This window comes from Ammospiza nelsoni, chromosome 9 (genome assembly GCF_027579445.1).
Source record: "Ammospiza nelsoni isolate bAmmNel1 chromosome 9, bAmmNel1.pri, whole genome shotgun sequence".
Classification (NCBI taxonomy): Eukaryota; Metazoa; Chordata; class Aves; order Passeriformes; family Passerellidae; genus Ammospiza; species Ammospiza nelsoni.
The window spans coordinates 34,681,119-34,700,380 of NC_080641.1; the positions used below are offsets into that span (position 1 = coordinate 34,681,119).

A 19,262-nucleotide genomic window follows, 5' to 3' on the forward strand; every position below is an offset into this window, starting at 1 on the left:
ATGTGCTGAAAAAGTTACATTCAGCTGTTGAGCACAGCACGTTCCCTGGCTGTGAAACGTGGTGTGTTCACACACATTAATAAATTGTGAGCCTCACAATAAAAGGCAATTATTGTGTGTTTAATGTACTTCCAGAATGATTCAGGAATTGTGACCTCTCTCTAGGTTTTGCTGTGCATCCTGTTTAACATCTTCCTCGGAATAAGTCTTGGGAGGCTTTGCCAAAGGTACTGGCCAGTAGAAAACCTCAAATGAGTGCTGGTTTCCGTGACAAAATGCACTTTGGAAAGTGGTTTCCTGCATCCTGGTTGCAATAATGGAATATATTCTCAGTGTCATGCAGAGAAGCAGGAATGGGGGCTTTCCACAAGGGAGAATGGACTTGAGTTAAAGGAGGGGAGGTTTAGATGGGATTTTAGGGAGAAATTGTTCCATGTGAGGGTGGGGAGGCCACAGAAGCTGTGGATCCCAGTGTCCCAGGCCAGGCTGGAGCAGCCTGGGACAGTGGAAGGTGTCCCTGCCCATGATGGGGTGGAACAGGATGATCCTTGAGGTCCCTCCCAACCCAAACCATTCCAGGATTCCATGAATGGTTGGAATCCTTTAAAACAGAGGTGTGGGCTGCAGCTGGAGGTGATTCTGTGATCCTTCCCTGAGCCATGTCCCTGCTCACCTCTGGCTCTTTAGGGTTGGTACAAAACCAGTGAGCCACGTAGATGAAAAATAAATAACATTAAAAGTTTCCTAGATTAGGAACCTGTGGATGCACAGTTGTGATAGAGCAGCAGGACGATGAATCCCTGGTAGGTGTTGGAGAGAGGGGCTTTTTTCCAGATTTTTCTGGTTTACAGAGGGAATTTAAACCTCCAAATTCTAACTCAACTCTTCCATGTGTAAGCAATCCTTTCCAAGGAGCTTGACAGTGTTAAATCCCTGTCTGTGAGTCCATCCTGGCATCACCCCACTGATGCATATTTTATATACAGGCTTGGAAACATGAAAAATACCTTGGCTTTCAAGCTGCAGCAGAAATAAAACCTCACCTTGGAGCTCCCTGCAAAGGGAAGACTTCAGAGCTGTGGAGCTTTGAGGGGGAAAAAGCTTTAAAAAAAAGCTCGAGGGAACGATGCAAATGAGGGAAATGTCTCTGGGAAAATTAGAGGAGCTCAGTGATGTTGTGATGAAAGGTTGTCAGTGGAGATGGTGACAATTGAAGTGCATTACCCAGGGGTGCTGCAGTAATAGAAACAGGTGTTACAGTCCAACCTGTCTGCAAACCCAAGGGCTTTGGCTGCGTGTCAGCTGCCAGAGGAAATCCAGGGAAAACAGGGCTAATGGCTGCATTGTTCACAGACAGCACTCTCTGCTCATTGTTTTGTTTATTCAAATCAAGGAGAAAACACAGAAATCTGAAAAATGCCCACAGAGGCTTCCCCTTGCTGCTGTTTTTGAGATGAGGCAAAGAGCACTTTGTGTGGGATAATAATATTTATGTCAATCTCAAGGTATCCAGATTGATTTCAGTCTCCATTAAAATGGGTGAATTGGAAGATTTCTGTGGGAGCAGGAAATGTCTGTCACACTTGGTACCCACGCAGGTGTGGGACACCCCTGCCCCTTTCCTGTGCCTGACTGAGGGCAGGATTTTCCATTTTGCCTTAAAAATACTTCAGCAATTATGTAAGCACGGTTTCATAGTTCAGCCTTCTGTGCTTTCATTATTTGTTATCTCTCTTTCTCTACTTTGGAGGTTTTGTGGGTCTGGCATCCGTCAGCATCCAGCAGCTCTCCAGCTCCAGGCAGGTTAAAGAAAGCAGGCTATGTGCTGGATAAAAACTTCAGGTTTTTATTTAGAAAGAGAAGGTGATTTAAGCCTGCAGCTTTTACTGTGACAGGCTCCAGCAGCCGAGTGCATCACCCTCCAAGGGGAATAAAGTAAGTTTGGGAGGGAAGTGAAGCCCAGCTATGGAAGAAAGGTTTGTTTTGTTAGGCTTCATCTGGGTGGTGCTTCTCAGTTTGATTAATTAGAACCATTTGTTTCTAGTATTTCATTGGTGGTTTACCCTCAGTTTCTTATCACAGTTTATTCATTTGAAGAACTTTTCAATGGAAAATTATTTTTGGATCATCTTGTCCTCGGTGACTTTATTGAGTTTGCTGGTTTTGAAGCGGTGTGGATTGTTGGGAGCATTGTCTCAGTATCAGAGGGCAGTATTTTTAGAGTTCTTTAGATTAGACCAAGTGAGATGCTGCAGCTGTGGGCAGGGACGGTGTCTGGAGCTCTGCGAGGTTTCAGATCCCTCGCTGCTGACACGCACTTGACTCCCGCCCCGACCAGGGCTGGATCCCCTTCCAGAAAAATAACGGAGTGACTTTGAGCCGTGCAGAGCTTTTTCCATGGGAGACGCACGTTGGGAACAAAGCATTTGCTTTTTGTCAGCTTCTGAAGTACAGGATCTTCTGAAAAACACATTTGTCAGATCTTTAGACTCGGCACAGCAGGGTGAAATTCAAAGGCTGTGGGGTGCTTTTATCGTTCAACTTAGAAGGTGAAAACTCATCAACACCAAACCCTCAGCTTGAGCAGCATTCATTTATCAGAGAGCTGCTCTGATTCCAAACCAGAGGCCTTTTGTTCTGGGGCCCTGTGATGGTGTTATGACTGTTAATGATGCTCAGCAAACTTCAGCTCTCTCCCCTCTTCCTGATTTCAGGTAGGGAAACCGAGAGGGAAATCTCAGATTGAAATATCTGGTTTGCCTTGGCATTTCAGTTGCCCAGCCTGAGAGGAGAACTTTGTATGCACCAAATCTAAATGCTTTGATTAAGGAAACTTGGCTTGTGTTTGTTTGAGAGCACAAACAATTTGTGCTGTATGACTGCTGCACCATTCCCCCATCCATGATGGAGTGAGTATGAAATTCTGGAAATCCTCATGCTGGCATTTATCTACCAAAGAAAATGAGGATTTCTTTGCAAAATAGACTGAGTTTTCTGCTACTTTGGATAAAACCAGAGAAGGCAAAACTCCAAAGGTGCCTCTTACCTTATCCTCATCTTCTTCTACATTTCTCCCACACCAGTTTTTAATGGTGGGTTTTAAACAATTCCAGGAGAATCCACTTCTGAAGAACACATTTGAGGGGTACAGCCAGACACAAAGAAAGCTTACTGGAAACAAGAGAAGGATCTCCCCAACAGCTTATTATCCTAACAACTGGGAACAATTTAATAGTGCTGGATGCCTAACATGGAGGAGCCCATTAGCAGTCCTCTGGTGCCTTGGCAATAAATCATTCCACAGAACTAATTAGGTGTAATTCTGCAAGTCATTTGAGCAGGGTGCTATTAAACCTGTGCTCCTTGGAGCCCTGTCACGGTCCCCAGCATTCCCTGGAGCAGGCAGGCGGGGCAGTGCTGTTATCAGGGAGGCCTCGTGCCCCTCAGAACCGAGTAAATCATGACAAAAGGGCCTGTTGGTGAGAGTTAGGAGAGACATTTGTTAGTGCAGGGATCTGGAGAATCCAGGGCTGTTTGCCAGCACACAAGAGCAGCAGCACTGTTCAATCATCCCTGCAGGGTTTGGGGTGTGCAGGGAGCAGGAGTGCTGTGGATTGAGGAGATCATTTAGCTCTGGAGAACTTTGCAGAAATGCAAAGCAGTATTTCTGATTATCCAACACCTCTGTTTGTTGCTTAAGAGAAGATTTTTTCGTTTGTGATTGGCTGATTATTAAATATGTAATTGGTTGGTGTGAAAGGGATGCAGAATATGCAGAGCCAAATAAAAAGTCCTGATCCATTTCATCAATTCCTGCCTTTGAGGAAAGACCAGAAGTGAAGACCTCAGTAAATGTTCCTTGTGAAACCTGATGCCTCCTGGTAACTGTGTTCACTGTCACGTCTGCTCCAGGAGCAGCCACAGATTTTCCTTTCCCCTTTTCCCTGGCACTCATTAGTCAGGCTCGCTGTGAAGTGCCTAATGAAGGGACACAAACGAGCTCTTCTGTCACAGCACAGGCACTCCAGCAGCCTGGGATGTGTCCCAGCAGGCTCAGCCCTTCCCAGTGCCTGGAATCTGCCTGGCATGGAGAGGGCAGAGATGCCACAGGCACCACCAGCCCTCAGATCATATCAGCTTGGGAGTATTTGCCAGAAAAAAAAAAATCATTAATTTTACCTTTATTTTAATTTTTTGCAGAAGGATTTAAAAGGAAGGGCTGAAGTACCAAATTCGCTATTTCCAAAGTGAACCACCCTATCTTTTTAATGATCTTAGAATTGCATGGGAGGGGCCACAACCTGTTTGTTTTCACTTTCTGAAAGGAGCAAAATTGTCTCTTTCAAATCACGGTGTCACCTCTAAACCTTGTCCTGATTTATAAGGAGTCCCTCTGACAACAAAAGGCTTCAGGAGGAATTTCCCTGGTGCAAGACTGTTGTCATTATTTTCTTGCTGCTATAGTGTAACATCAGTTAGAGATTGTTCCGTTTGTGGTTGAAGCTGTGGATTGTGAGAAGGCACAGTGAGCTCTGGATCGACGGGGAAACCACCCAGGCACTGCTCAGCCTCCCAGGAAAGCAGCAGGGAATGCAGCTGGAAAGCAAAAGCTGGGGTGGTTATTTTGCCCAAATCTCCATGGGAGAGGTGGTGAAATACTTCTGCACAGATCCACCTGCTGAAGAGGCTGCTGAGGAACAGAGGAATATTCACGGCAGCATTTGGGGTTATTTGGGTTCCTTGGATCCAGAGGTTGCTCCCATCAGTGGGAGATTTGCTGTTGGCTCTTTGCTCCTGGAGCAGTAGCAGTTCTGTACAGTGAAGGCATCTCTAACACCATTATTTGGGCTTTCCTGAAGTGTCCATGTATAGAACTTCAATAAATTCACTGGTGGCCTGGTTTATTCTCCATCACATCCCTGTCAGGCCTTGGACCAAGCACCAGTGTCACATCCAGCTGTCAGTTCTTAGTGAAAGGGAAGTTTGTGTAATGGAAATCACACTTTTCACACATGTAAAACTGTTGAAGCATCCATTGCTGGATGGTAAATGTATTTTGTTTTCTTATATGGTCTCCTTGCTGCAGCCAATATTAATTACTTGACTTCTTGCTTAAGCCACTAAAATAAAAGCACAATGAGCAAATCAGAAAAAAAAATTGTCTTTAACACAGGTTCTGATTGCTTGTTAAGGAATGGGGTAATGCAGAGAAACCGGGTTGATTTTAAAAAATTCCTTATGTTTTGTTTTTTTTTTTTCAGTTGGCAAAAAAAATCCGTGAGAAGTTCAACCGCTACCTGGACGTGGTGAATCGGAACAAGCAGGTGGTGGAAGCCTCGTACACTGCCCACCTCACCTCACCCCTGACTGCCATCCAGGACTGCTGCACCATCCCCCCTTCCATGATGGAGTGAGTATGGAATCCTGGAACTCCTCGTGCTGTCTTTTAATCTGCGAAGGAAACAGAGGTTTCTTTGCAAAGTAGCCTGAGTGTTGGGAAGGATGAAAGTTTGACAAGGAAGTCTCACAGATGCTTGGCAGAAAGATTTTTTTAATGTTCAGTCTGAAGAAGGAATAGAGATGGCAGCAAGTTTTGGTATAGAAGAAAAGAATTGCTGCGCCAGTCTCACTGGATAACCAAGGAGGCAAAGGGTGTGTGAGTTAGAAGGGGTTTGTATGGCTTAGAGCAAAGGATAAACCCACCCCAAACAAGAAGATGTTTTTACCAAGCAGAAAGATAGCACAGGCAAACAAGGCAGCAAATGTGGCAAGTAGAAAAAGGTCTCAGAATTTTCCACTGCAAGAAAACTGAAAAACAACTTCTAGCTTAAACTGTAATGTACTGACTTTTAGTGATTGGAGAACAGTGACGTGAATATGGTAATTACAGTAGTTATGACAGGCTGTAGGTAAAAGTGAAGGTATAGATTGGTTCTGCTGTATGAAGATGCTCAGCAAAGAAAAGTGTATAATGCATTGGAACCAAAATTAAAGTATATAATGCATTGTAACCTAAACTAAGAATGTCCAGGCCTGCCTGCAGCTGGAGCTGACAGCTGTAGGCACAGCTCTGTCACCCACAGCCCTGGACTGCTGTAATGCCTTGGATACAATAAACTGCATTTTGGAGAGCACCTGGAGTCCCACATCCCTCATTCATGCTCTTACTCCTGAGTTTTCTGCTACTTTTGGTAAAAACAGAGAAGGCAAAACTCCAAATGTGCCTCTTATCTTGTCCTCATCTTCTTCTACATTTCTGCCACACCAGTGTTTAATGATGGGCTTTAAACAGGAGCTGGGAATCAGCTGGAAGCAGCAAAAGGAAGAAGGTTTGTTCACGGTGTTCTGTACAAAAAGAGTCTGTCTAGATCCAAAACACTGTTTTTGCCCTGAATAACTCTCCTCAAGCTGGTCATGGGACCTTTTCCTGTCCTTTGAAGTAGCCAAAATCACGAGCTGGTCAGTCCATCACATGCTAACTGCACTGTGCTCCACTTTAATCAGGTTGACATGCTGCTGTTTGATAGCAGAGCTTTCATGAAATCGAGTTCATTGCTTGGAAACTGCATTTGTTCATGTTTAATTTGGGTTGGTTTTAAGTACAGGAGTTTTGAGTAGGCTAAATCCAGGCAGTTGGTCATCTTTAAGCATTTCTGTTTTGCTGCATATTTGCAGAAATTTCTTCGGGTTTTCTAACTGTAAAAGGGGTGATAGAAGCCCTGATTTTTCCAATTAAAGAGGAGTAATTTTCTCAAAATCCTGAACATTTTAAACATTTACTTCCATTTATGCAAACCTTGATTACAGACTGATTGTTATGGTTTATATCTCAGTCCGATTTAAACCCATTTGAGAGGGAGGAAGGTAATTTGGGCCATCAGGTGACTCCAAGGGCACAGGTTTGGAGTTTCTGTGCAGTTCCTGCTGGACAAGGTGCCTGTGGAAAATGCTGCCACATCCAGGCTGTTGGCAGGGTGGACAAAAGGGTCAGGGATTCTTTGAGGATGAAAACCTTTCTGCCCTCTGCTCACAGGATCCATGCAGGAACCACCAGGCAGCAGGAACACCTTCCAAGCAAGGGCTGAGGGGAAGGAGAAATGGGATTTATCACCCCCTCAGTGTGGCCTCATTTTTCATTAAAAAGAGAAGTCTGCTTTTAGTCTGGAACTTCAGTGAATTCCTTTTCACTTTGTCCTCCAAAATTACATAGCTTGGAAGTCCTTCAGAGATTTCTTTACCTGTGGTGAACTTGCATAAGAATCCTTCCCAGTAAAAGGTTTAAAACACAAACAGCTGGCAAAGCAGAGGGGGGAATTTGCTGTTTGCACAGCTCCTCATCAGGCTCTACAATGGGATTCTCATCATTTAGTTGCTTGGATCAATAATTAAATAATTCCCAGAAGAGTTTATCAGCTGCAGGATGCTCTGGACCTTGGCAAGACCTGGTTGAGGCTTATCTGACCATTGGACACAATGCTGTCTATAGGAAATCCTCTGCAAGACAAAGAAATAATGTAAAAATGTATTTTCTGTTTGAAACTTCCAAGTTTTAGCTCCAATGAACAATGCTTTGTTCATTACCTGAATTTGTCTAAATGCTTCTGCCATAATTTCAGTTTTTCTCCTCTTTCTGCCTCTCCCATCTGCTGCTCTTCCTTTCATTTTCCTTCTGTGTGGCATCACCTTTCTGGGAGATTCCCCATTTTGGTTAAGTATCAGGAAAGAAGCTGATTCCCCTGGATATTGTGATCAGATTTTGAATTCTTCCATCGTTAATTCATGGACTAACTGGGCCTGCACTTGCAGGAAGTTAAATTAGATGTGCTACTGCTGATAACAGCTTATCCTTGGTGCTTAAAATGTTTAATGTTGGTGTTAAAGCAACAATAATGAAATTTTTTTGGTTAAAGTATTTATTAACTGCAGAAGAGGTCATGTGGAAAAAGACCCAGATTTGTCTGTGAAAATCTCTTTTTTTCCCCCATGAGATCCTTTGCCTCAGATTGTGTCTTCGCCTTGTCTGAGTCCTCAGGGCTGTGGTTTTCATTCTGGAGGGTTGTGAAATGTTTGTGTTACAGCTCCTGAACTCTGTGTGTTTTCTTCTTCTGGCTGTTTCCTCATGTGGCCTCTGCATTGAGCAAACATTTGAAGCAAGAACAGTGTCAGAAGTGCATTATCTATGTGGTATTTTTAGATATTTTAAAGTATTTTTAGGTATTTTTATGTATTTTTATTTTTGTGTTCTTTTTCTGGCTGTTGCCTCATGTGGCCTCTTCATTGAGCAAACATTTGGGGCAAGAACAGTGTCAGAAGTGCATTACCTTCAGTGTATTTTTAGGTATTTTTGGGTAAGTTTGAAATTTTTCCCCACAGTGTTTAAGGCTGTTTGTCACTTGGTGTTCAGCCTCTTATTGTCCAACTTATCGATATTGAGTTGGGAATGCTGCAAGTTTGGATTGGTCTGGGGAAAATTAACTTGGGAAGGATGAACTATTCTGTAGGGAAAGGATTTTTAAATTGTTATTGTTCTTTTTTTTTTAATTGATTGCTGGCCTCAGTTTGTATTTGTTGTTACCATTAAGAAAATGATCCATCAGTTTGCTTGCATTTCTCCTGAAAATCCAAGCATTGGTTTGTCATGTTGCTTGGGATAAACTGTGGGATTTCCACACCTGGTGACTATAAATAAATGATAGAAAACAGCACAAACTGGGTTAGAAAACAAACCTGGCATTTCAATTGGTTGTTTAATGAGCAGTGAGATATGATAGAGAAAGCAATCTTTATTTTATTGCCATTACATGGTGTTGGCTCTTGCAGTGGAGAGCCCAAATGAGCAAGTTTCTATGTGATTCCAGTCTGGATTGAAATTCCCAGCCTGACTGTGCTTTTGGTTGCTGTTTTGTACCCCAAATGTTCTGGTTTCCCTGGTGTGAGACCAGCAGTTGTGTCTGTGCCCCCTCCAAGGCAGGGTTGTGCAATGGAACTACCTTGGTTTGGAAAGTGGTGAAAAGAAATAAATTGGAGCTTGCAAACCCAACTGGATGAGGCAGCACAGTTGGTGGCTATCGAGTGGTTTTGGCAAGGCCTTAATTCAACAAACATTTCCTGATAAAATTACACTCAGCTGCTCTACCAAAGCCTCTAAATGTGCTTGGGCACAGGGAAATAATCCCACGCCTAAATCCATGTGCAGGGGCTGCCAGGAGGGGTAGCAGGGCAGGAATTGTGTTCCCCTGATGGAATCCAAAATGCAGGGAACTCTCAGAACTTTGGGCCTGTAAACCAAAGCTTAGAATTGAACCCAAGATTTGACCTGAGAACTTGGGAAAGGCTCCCAGACTTACGGGCTAGAAGTGAGAATGTGGATTTCTAGTTTAAACCAGAGACATGTCAAGCTAAATAAAAGAAAGTTTAAATTTTAGAATTTAAGATATAGAAAAAAATAAAGGTAGTTATAGAAGTAGACAAAGAGTTTACAATGCAGCACTGTAGGTTTGTGTGCCATAACATGATTGGCTAAGAAAGCTCAAACTGTAGCATGAGTCCATAAGACCAAATATGTAAGGATTGGGTCAAAAGCATAAATATCCTTGTTGGCAGTGTTTTATTGGTTAATAAACCCTTAAAAGGATTGTGACTGGAGGGCTTGTGACCCTCTGAGCCATGCAGTGAAGATGTGAGCCCAGCTCACCCTTCCTGCCTGTGGAGAAGATAAGAAAAATAAATCCCATCATCTGAAGCAGCTCAGAGGTCCCATCTCTAACTCATCCAAAATCCCCACATTCCCCTTTGGTTTTTGCTGATCCTTTCTCCAAAGGCAGATGATCTCTGCTGGCATTTTCAGCTCTACCTAACCAAGCTCTGGGAATGGCACAGGGGCAGGCAGGGAGCAGAGCTGCCCAAGCTCTTCCCACGTGGTTGGTGTGGAAATCGGTGCCTGTGTTTGTGTCCCTGGGGTCAGACCTGGCACCAGCTCCTTTTCCCAGGAGCTGGGGAAGAGGCTGCTCCAAGCAGACAGAGTTAACCTGGATAAAGTGCTCCAGGCTCTTAGCAAACTGATGGGAGATAAGGAAAATGGATGTCAAGTGAGGTGCATCTTCTAATCCTGGAGGAAATCCCTGCTGGAAAAACAAGCTTTGTGTCCCTCACCACCAGAGGCTGCTCCATAAGCCATGAGGAATGGATTTGATGCTGTCTCCAGACATTCCCTATCATGATGGAACTGGGTGGTGATTTACCAGACAATGTTTTAGTTAAAGTGTCTTTCTTCTGAAGAGGATGAAAGCCTTTGTGTACAAGTTGGAGTCTCCTGGTTTTTGTGCCTGAAAGGCCTCAGCAGGTATTGAGGGAATCTTGGATCTGGAATGGGCTGATGGAGCAGCAAGAAGGGAGGGAAAGAATAAACAGAATTAATTTATTTATTTATCAAAAGTCCTGAGTACCTGCAGTGGGAACTCCTGGGATGTGTGTCAGTTGTGGGAAGTGTCTAAATAGGGGTTTAGAAATGAGTTTTGGGAAGCAGGTTTGGAAGCTTTAGGGGGTTCTACCTTTGCAGGTCTGCATGGTCTGGCTTGGGAGTGATGACTGGAATAACTTCAGTCATAGGGATGTTGCTGGCCTGGATGGCAACAGGCAGATAAACAAGTAGTTGATATTGAATATTTGCAGATGAAAGGAAATCAGACTCCTTCCACTCTAAGTTGGATATGAGGGTAATGGTTGAATATTTGTCTTCTACCCATTACACAAAATGTCTTTTTCTGGAGAAGTTGTGATCGATGCTCTCTTGTGGGAGACTTCCAGAAGTGGCTTTCTGTAGTTGCAGTTTTCCAGGGAAGTTGGTTGTGTTGGGGGCCCACTGCCAGTGGTTTCTAACACGGCAGTGGCTGCAGTAGGATCCCCTTCCAGAAAATAAATTATTCAGATGCATTTGTGAGGAAATGCAGCTCTTCCTGCAGCTTTTCCAACAAAAACCAGGTGATGCTTTTAAAGGGAGACCAAAAGTCTTCCCTGAACTAACCTTGATCCAGTTTTGATACCCATCACTCTGATGTGCTCCAGCATTTCATGTCCGCATCTCTGGGAGAGAAGGGAAATGCAGTTTCCATGGGATGTGAGCAGGGAGCTGCCCCAGTGTCCCTCATTGCTCCTCCTCATTGGGCAGGGTCTGTGTGCTGCTGGAATCATCCCCCTCCTGCCCTGGAGCCACAGCTGGATTTCCCTGCTGGCTGTTCAAGGGAAGCTGCCCAGTGTTCCTCACTGCCCTCCTTGTTGGACATGGATCTGTGTGCTGCTGGAATCATCCCCTCCTGCCCTGGATTTCCCTGCTGGCTGTTCAAGGGAAGCTGCCCAGTGTCCCTCACTGCCCTCCTCGTTGGGCAGGGTCTGTGTGCTGCTGCAATCATCCTCTCCTGCCCTGGATTTCCCTGCTGGCTGTTCAAGGGAAGCTGCCCCAGCTCTCCAGAATCCATCTGCTCAGGGGCACTGCTCTGCATTAATGCTCCCACTCTGGCTGCCTTGCAAGGCAGCTGCAAATCTGCTCTTGCTCTTTATTTAACTATGCTGATAAGAGCTTGGGGAATGCATTTATCCAAATTTGTGCAAGGAGCTGGAATGGAGAAATATTTGTTGGTAAAACACCCTACTTGGCAGTGGTGCATTGCAAACATGAATGGAGCTGTTTGAATAAGGGAGTTTACAAACCTCTATTTGAAAATCATTTACTCCCTGGCTGTGATACTGCCTTCAGAAGGGGTCTGGTTTTTGCTTTTTTTTTTTTTTTAACAGATGGTTAAATATTTGCTATTGCAGTTCAATTTTATCACAGCTCTTTCTGTGTTTATCTTTGCTCTCTGGAGCAGTTAAGTGGGAGATAACAGGAATCCCGTTCAGTTCCTTGGCTTGCTGCAGTACCTGAAGAGCTGCACTTCCAGAGGGGGCCTGGGGGGGCCACAGTAAATGAAATTTAAGATGTATTTGCTGTTCTGACAGAGTTTCAGGCTGCAGTACAGCCCAGGGGGTTCTAGGAAATGTAGGGACTATGCACAGTCCTGGCATTTGTCCATAAAGTGCAGCAGGTATTTAGGAAATTTCTCTCCTGTGCTCTTGCTTTTACTTCTAATGTGGCCAAATTCCTCATGAAAAAATGGGGTTTGGAATAGAAATTCCTCATGACAAAGTGAGATTGGGAATAGTTTGCGTTCCTGAGTTGAATCCTCTTTCCAATAGCACATTCTCTTTACAGCTGAGAGCAGCTATACTTGGATTTTTCAAGAATGCTTGAAATAATGGGAACAGCTTTGGTGGCTTGCCAGAAGAAATTGTGTAACTGAGCCATCAGTAGCTTTTTTCTTTTTTTGAATTTATTCATAAAAACATTGTTTTCCAGCATTCTGTTTAGATGCAGTGGGAACCCTATATTTAAGTACTTATGTAAAATATGAGTTAAAATCTTGCCTTGCAATCAAGCAAACAAGGCCTAGCTGGGAATTTCAAAGGAAACCCTGAATTTTGAGTGAACTTATGTAATTTCATTTGCATATTAATGTCATCTTGAATTTGTATGAAGGGAGAGAAAAGCAAAAAATGAGTGTTAAAACAATAGGAAGCCCTGAGCAGCTGCTCAAGTGCCGTTTTTATCCACATCTCCCTCGTTTTCCCCCTAAACTCCAAACACACAAAAGAAGTTGATTTACACTGTAAATTCAGGCCGAGCAAAATCCAATTGGAGCTCACTCGAGCCCCGTTTTGATGTCAGATTCAAAGCTCCTGCAGATTCATTTTATCTCCTGCGCTCGCCCGGCTCCCGCTTGTAAATCCCGCTGAAGGAGAATAGAAATGAGCGCGGCCCGGTGGGAATTTCATGTGTGAAGTTCAAAGCAGTTTGCACATCAGAGGCAGCGTCAATCACGGCGGGGTCTGGGGAGGCAGGCAGGGAGCGTGGGGCTCCGTGGGGACCCCATCAAAGTGGGAGTGGCGGCTCTGTTTGCTCCCTCGGGATGCGCCTTCCATCCCTTCTTCATTAAAGGGAATCCAGGAGCAGGACGGGGAGAAAGTGGGGTGGGCTGCAGGAAAGCTGCCTTGGAAGTGAATCTCTGCCAGTGGGTTTTATTGGCTTTAAATCTGTTAAAAAAACCGCTCGGAATTATAGCGCGGTAATGTCGGTGTCGGGTTTTTGGTGGGGATTTTGGAGGGTTTTCTAAGTGTTGTCGTCTGGAATATTTTGGGTGAAATCTCAAGAGGCTTTTATTTGCCTTATTGTCATCCTTCTGGGAAAAGTGGGAGACACTGGTGGAAATCAAGGGAGGCCCTGGTGGAAATCAAGGGAGACACTGGTGAAAACCAGAGGAAACGCTGGTGAAAATCAAGGGAGACACTGGTGAAAACCAAAGGGAACACTGGTGAAAATCAAGGGAGACACTGGTGAATATCAAAAGAAACACTGGTGAATATTGTGGGAAACACTGGTGAATATCAAGGGAAGCACTGGTGGAAACCAAGAGAAACACTGGTGAAAATCAAGGGAGATGCTGGTAAAAATGAAGGGAGATAGTGGCAAGAATTTAGGGAGACACGGGTGAAAATTAAAGGAAATTCAGGTTAAAATTAAGGGAGACAATGTGAAAAATTAAGGGAAATACTGCTAAAAATTAAAGGAGAAAGTGGTAAGAATTCAGGGAGACACTGGTAAAAATGAAGGGAGGTAGTGGTAAGAATTTAGAGAGACACAGGTAAGAATTTAGGGAGACACTGGTAAAAATTAAGGGAGGTACTGGTAAAAATAAGGGAGATGCTGCTGAAGATTTAGGGGAATACTGGTAAAAATTAAGTGGGATACATGTAAGAATGTAGGAAGACACTGGTAAAAATTAAGGGAGACACTGACAAAAATTTAGGGAGACACAGGTAAGAATTTAGGAAAACACTGGTAAAAATTAAGAGAGGCGCAGGTAAAAATTAGGGGAGACAGGTAAAAATTAAAGGAGACAGTTAAGAATTAAGAGAGGTAAAAATTAAGGGAGATACTGGTAAGAAGGGGAGACAGGTAAGAATTTAGGAAAACACTGGTAAAAATTAAGGGAGGCACTGGTAAAAGTTTTAGGAGACACTGGTAAAAATTATCTGCTCTGTGCAGAGAAAAGGTGCTGGTCAATACTTGTCTTCAAATATTAAGACACCAAAAATATTTGCATTTTAACTTTTTCCAAAGTGAGCTATGGGAAGATCTGTACAGTTTGAAATTTGAGGGGAAAATGTGCAAGGTATAAATGTGATAGGAAAGGTAGAACCAGTATTTACAGCTAAGAATACAAACATCCATTGGAAAGGCTGCTTAGCAGTGCTGGGGCTTTGGTTTTAATTGTGGCTCTAATGGGGAAGATGCTCAAATATATTAATAATGCGTTCTGAATGAAACTTAGAAGCACGTGGAAAATTCTCCAGTGTCATTAAAATGATGACAAATATTGCAATGTAGATTTGCCCCAGTGCTGCCAGTTCCTGGGCCTGATGTTCAGCTGTGTTGGGAGCTGCTCTCTCCTCCAGGTCCTTGTGCCATGGAACCACTCCATTGCAAGGGGCAAAAAGTCAATTTTAAGGCAAAGAGCAGCTGAAAGGAGATTTGAGGCAGGCATCCCACCCAGCCCAGTCTGGGGCAGCCCTTGCTCAAGGCAGGCAGGTCTGGTCTTTCATTTATGGGATGGAAAACAATTTTTCATCTTTTATTTATACTTTTTTTCCTCATTAACTGTATTTCCTTTTTGCTGTAAGAAGGAGGGATGGGATTGGGCTGCAGGAATTTTTTTGTTTCGTTCTTCAGCCATGCTGCAGAGTATTTAGACATCCACAAATTCATCTTCCTAGTGGGTAACTGACAGGGGCTTCCTAAGAAGAGCTGAGGCCTTGGATGATTTTTGGAGCATGTTGAAGCATTTTAATGCAATAAATGAATAATGTTGGTTGCTAACAAGGCATCCTGTTGCCATCACTAATAGATTTTGATGGGAGCTCTGGGACGATCCGTTTACATCCTGAAAAGTCATTATTTTTCACTGTGGGGTTGTTCCTCAGCCTTGCTCGGAAATATTTCTTTAGGATGGAGATGTTTAATGTGCAGTTTTTTGGGTTTGCCCCAAGACAAACACGACTTTTGTGGAACCCATCCGTTATCAATCAATCTTAGGCTGGAGATTCCTCAGCCAACAAAAAATCAGCAGCAGTTTTGCTCTCTTGGAAAGAGCCGTGATTTTTTTTTGAAGTGGTTCCATTTTGAGGGTGATAAGAAAAGCCACAGGCTCCATCCAAGAGCTGCATTCCTGGGAAATGTCTTTTCCTCCTCAGAGAGAGGTTGGGAAGTTCTCTGGGAGGAGGCTGCCAATAACATCAACAAGGAGCTCCAGCAGAGGGGACGAGCCCGTGCAGAGCTGCAGGTCTGGCTGCTCTGGGTCTGTCAGAGCATCCCGGGCTGAGCACGAGGACAGACAGGAGGCCGTGGTGTCCGTCTGTCCGTCCGTTCCTCTTCCTGGCTGTGGAGAGCGGGGACAAGGCGGGAGACCAAAGGGACTTGGGACAGGGACGTGCAGGGTGGCATTAAGGCAAAGGAGGGCAGGGTTAGCTGGGAAATTGGGAAGGAATTCCTGGCTGGGAGGGTGGGCAGGCCCTGGGATAGAATTCCCAGATTTGCTGTGGCTGCCCCTGGATCCCTGGCAGTGCCCAAGGCCAGGCTGGATGGGGCCGGAGCAGCCTGGGACAGGTGAACGTGTTGGGGTGCAATGGGATGAGTTTTAAGCTTCTTTCCAACCCTTCTTTGATCCCATAATCATCTTTTCATGCATCCTTTTCTTGTTTTTCCAGATTTGATTGGAAATTCAACAATAATCTCTACAATTAATAGTTATTTATACGGAAACATTAAATAGTTGTGTTTCTATTGTAAATGTGGGTTTAATAAATGTTTGATTGCTGCTCCTGTTCTTGTCCTTCCGTATTTGATGGGAATATCAACACCAATCTCTTACTATTAATAGTTATTTACAGTGAAACATTAAAAAGTTGTGTTTCCATTGTAAATGTAGGTTTAATTAATAATGTTTGGTTTCTGTTCCTCTTGTTGTTGTCCTTCCATATTTAATGGGAATTTCAACTCTGTATTACTATAAATATTTACATTGAAACATTAAAAAGCTGTGTTTCCATTGTAAATGTAGGTTTGATTGCTGGTCCTGTTGTCTTTCCAGATTTGATAGGAATTTCAACTCTCTGTTACTATAAATAATTACTTACGTTGAAACATTAAAAAGCTGTGTTTCCATTGTAAATGTAGGTTTAGTAAATAATGTTTTATTGCTGATCCTGCTGTTGTCCTTCCAGATTTGATGGGAATTTCAGCACCAATCCCTTACTATTAATAGTTATTTACACCAAAACATTAAAAAGCTGTTTTTATATTAAATAAATCATCGTTCAATAAATCATGTTTAATTGCTGATCCTGTTGCTGTCCTTCCAGATTTGATGGGAATTTCAGCACCAATCTCTTACTATTAATAGTTATTTACACTGAAACATTAAAAAGCTGTGTTTCTACTGTAAATGTGGGTTCAATAAATCATGTTTGATTGCTGATCCATTGCTGTCCTTCCAGATTTGATGGGAATTTCAACACCAACGTTTCCAGAACCATCAGCTGCGATCGCCTCTCGACCACTGTCAACAGCAGAGCCTTCAATCCTGGACGTGACTTAAATTCTGGTGAGCAGCTCACTTCTACTTTGGGGCTTTTTTCCTTCTGTTGTAGGGCTTTTTTCCCATTAGACTCCAACATTTCCTTGGCACAGAGAATTTGCATTGATTGCCATAGCAACAAGCTTTTATTTCTCCTTGCAAGTGTCACACTGCTCTTAATTTGAGATTTCATGATTGAAAGCTGATACCTAAAGTAATGCCCTTAGTCTAAGTACTTTATAAAAATGTCATGAAGATTTTATTCCAGCCTACCGTGGATAATTTTGTTGTGGTTTCTGCACTTTTTATTTCTTCCTTTTTATTTTTTTTCCAAGGTTTTCTCCTTCCTAGGCCTGTCTGCTTTGGCATCAGCAGTGTCAGCTGCTGCAGGGGCCACACAGGGAAGTTTCTCTGATCTCCTTAGCTGAGTTCAGCCCATATGAGGCTGCCTTTGCAGTGATATGCAAAATCGACCAAATATGAGGGCATCTTAAAATATTCCCCGTCTTTGTCTTGTCAGGGCATTTTCTCAACACATTAAGGACTTAGAAATATGCTTAGAACCAAAATACACACGACTTATCCCTGAAAAATTCAGCTTTTGGGCCTCTGCTGCAGCAAGGTTTTCTTCTTTTTTTTTTTTGCATCCTAATCAGTGTGGATTAATGCAGGCATTTCAGTTGGGTTTAGTGAGACTTTGCCCCAGTTCCATCTGATTTTTCAACTTTTTATGGTGCTCAGTGTTGTAAATTAGGGAACATTAACAGACTTTGTGGATTTTATTTTGGGGAGATGTTGTTTGTTCATTCTTTTGGGGGAATAATGCAGACTTGGGATTTGTTATTTTATTTTATTTTCATTTTCAGAGGTCTTTTGGAATAAAATTCTAATGTATTTTATTAACTTGACTGATGAAGTGGCAACCCTGCCATTCCACCCTCACCATCTTGCAACAAACAGGGGGAGAGAGCCCCAAATTTTTATAAACTCATTTACTGTTTAATTCTTATAGCTTTGCTCTCTGGATTTCTAATGGAATATAAAAATGATCAGTCCCCAGAGATTGTTTTCCATCCCATCCATGGTATCCCACATCTTGGATGCAGGTGCTGGCCAGGCTGATTTCCTGACAAGCCATGATTTGTGTGGTGTTTTCCATCCCGAAGCCAGGCACTCTTTGTTCACTATCTGTGATTTGCTGGGCTTTGTTTTACTCATCTCTTTATTAAAAAACCAAACCCAAACGACTCATTAAAATAATGTTTAAATCACATGCAGTTGTTAATTAATCAGAATAATTTCTGAAGGCAAGTTTAGAGCCACTGTTGTGAGAGCAAAGCATACAATGAATCACTTCATGGTGTTTAATTAAATTAAATAAAAATCTTTTCTACTGCAGAAGTTGGAGGTTAAAAAAGTATTCAGGAAATATTCCTTATTTTTGAGTGATGAAAAACAAATAAATTGCAGTTTCTTGTAAACATAATTTAAATTTTTGGTTTGAATTCTCAGAGAAGTAAAGTGAGTGTTCAAGGCTCCTGCTGTCCTGGCTCAGCAGTGAGGCTCCAGTGCCTCCTCTTCCCTTGCCTCTGGCTTGGAAGATTCCTGATGAAAGGAGAACCTTCAAAACGTGGCATTGGCAGGAAAGGGCAGCAGGAGAGGAGAGGGAATTGGGGGAGAGTAAGAGCAGGGATTTATTGACAGCAGACTCTCCTCTGGCTCTCCTTTCACAGAAACAGCCTTGGGGGGAGGTTTTGATTAGGGAGGAAATGTCTGTGAGAGAGAAATGGGATGGGAAGAGTGGATTGAGGCAGGAAAATGGGATGGAAATGGTTAATTTGAGGAACAGGAATTCCTCACAGGGTGCACACCTAGTGAAGAGAGAAGTTTTGTGTAGCTGAGGCCAAGGAATATCCCTGGTCCTTGTTGTGTTTAAGAAAAATTCCCCTAATCCCATAATTTTCTTTCTTCCCCCATAAGTATCCTCATGCAGACCTGGGGAGGAATATCTGTTGCACTTTGGGTTTAGGCTCTACCTCTGCCTCATTTATTTTTATGCTTTAAAACCTGTGGGTACGTCTGGGTGTTCTCATCGTTGTCTTCCTGAATGAGTTTTTCATTTCATTCTGCACATAAAAGGCAAAATTCCCATGGGTATCCCCCCTTTTCCCACAGGAGCTCTGCAGTTTAAATAATCCTGCCTATAAAAAGCTCCTGGCAAAACATAAATTTCAGCTCTGCTCGCTCGACCTCGAGCTCAGCTCTGGAAATGTTAATCTTGGCCCAGAGTAAAAAGTGGGATCGGAGTGCTGAAGTTGGAGGTGTTGGAAGGGAACGGAATTTGCACCACAAAGCCACAGGAACAGAGCCTGGGAGAGCCCTCAGGGACAGCAACCCCAAATTCCACCCTGGGCAGGGTGTTAAGAGGGGTGATGGAGCTCATGAAACTTTTAAATCTGTTTTTTCCATTATTATTGGAAATTTTTTTTTTTTTGTTAAAACAAACATTAATCTTAGGGGAGGGAGAAAGAAATAGAT

General features: G+C 43.2%; 1 protein-coding gene across 1 annotated transcript in view; it reads left to right on the forward strand.

The window, feature by feature from the left end:
* The window catches only part of CACHD1 (cache domain containing 1), a 90,984-nt gene that overhangs the window by 32,808 nt on the left and 38,914 nt on the right, over positions 1-19,262 (forward strand). Inside the window, exons 3-4 of the mRNA XM_059478615.1 lie at positions 5,262-5,410; positions 16,645-16,751. Coding sequence (XP_059334598.1) covers positions 5,262-5,410; positions 16,645-16,751 — 256 coding nt within the window. The remainder of the gene's footprint in view (positions 1-5,261; positions 5,411-16,644; positions 16,752-19,262) is intronic.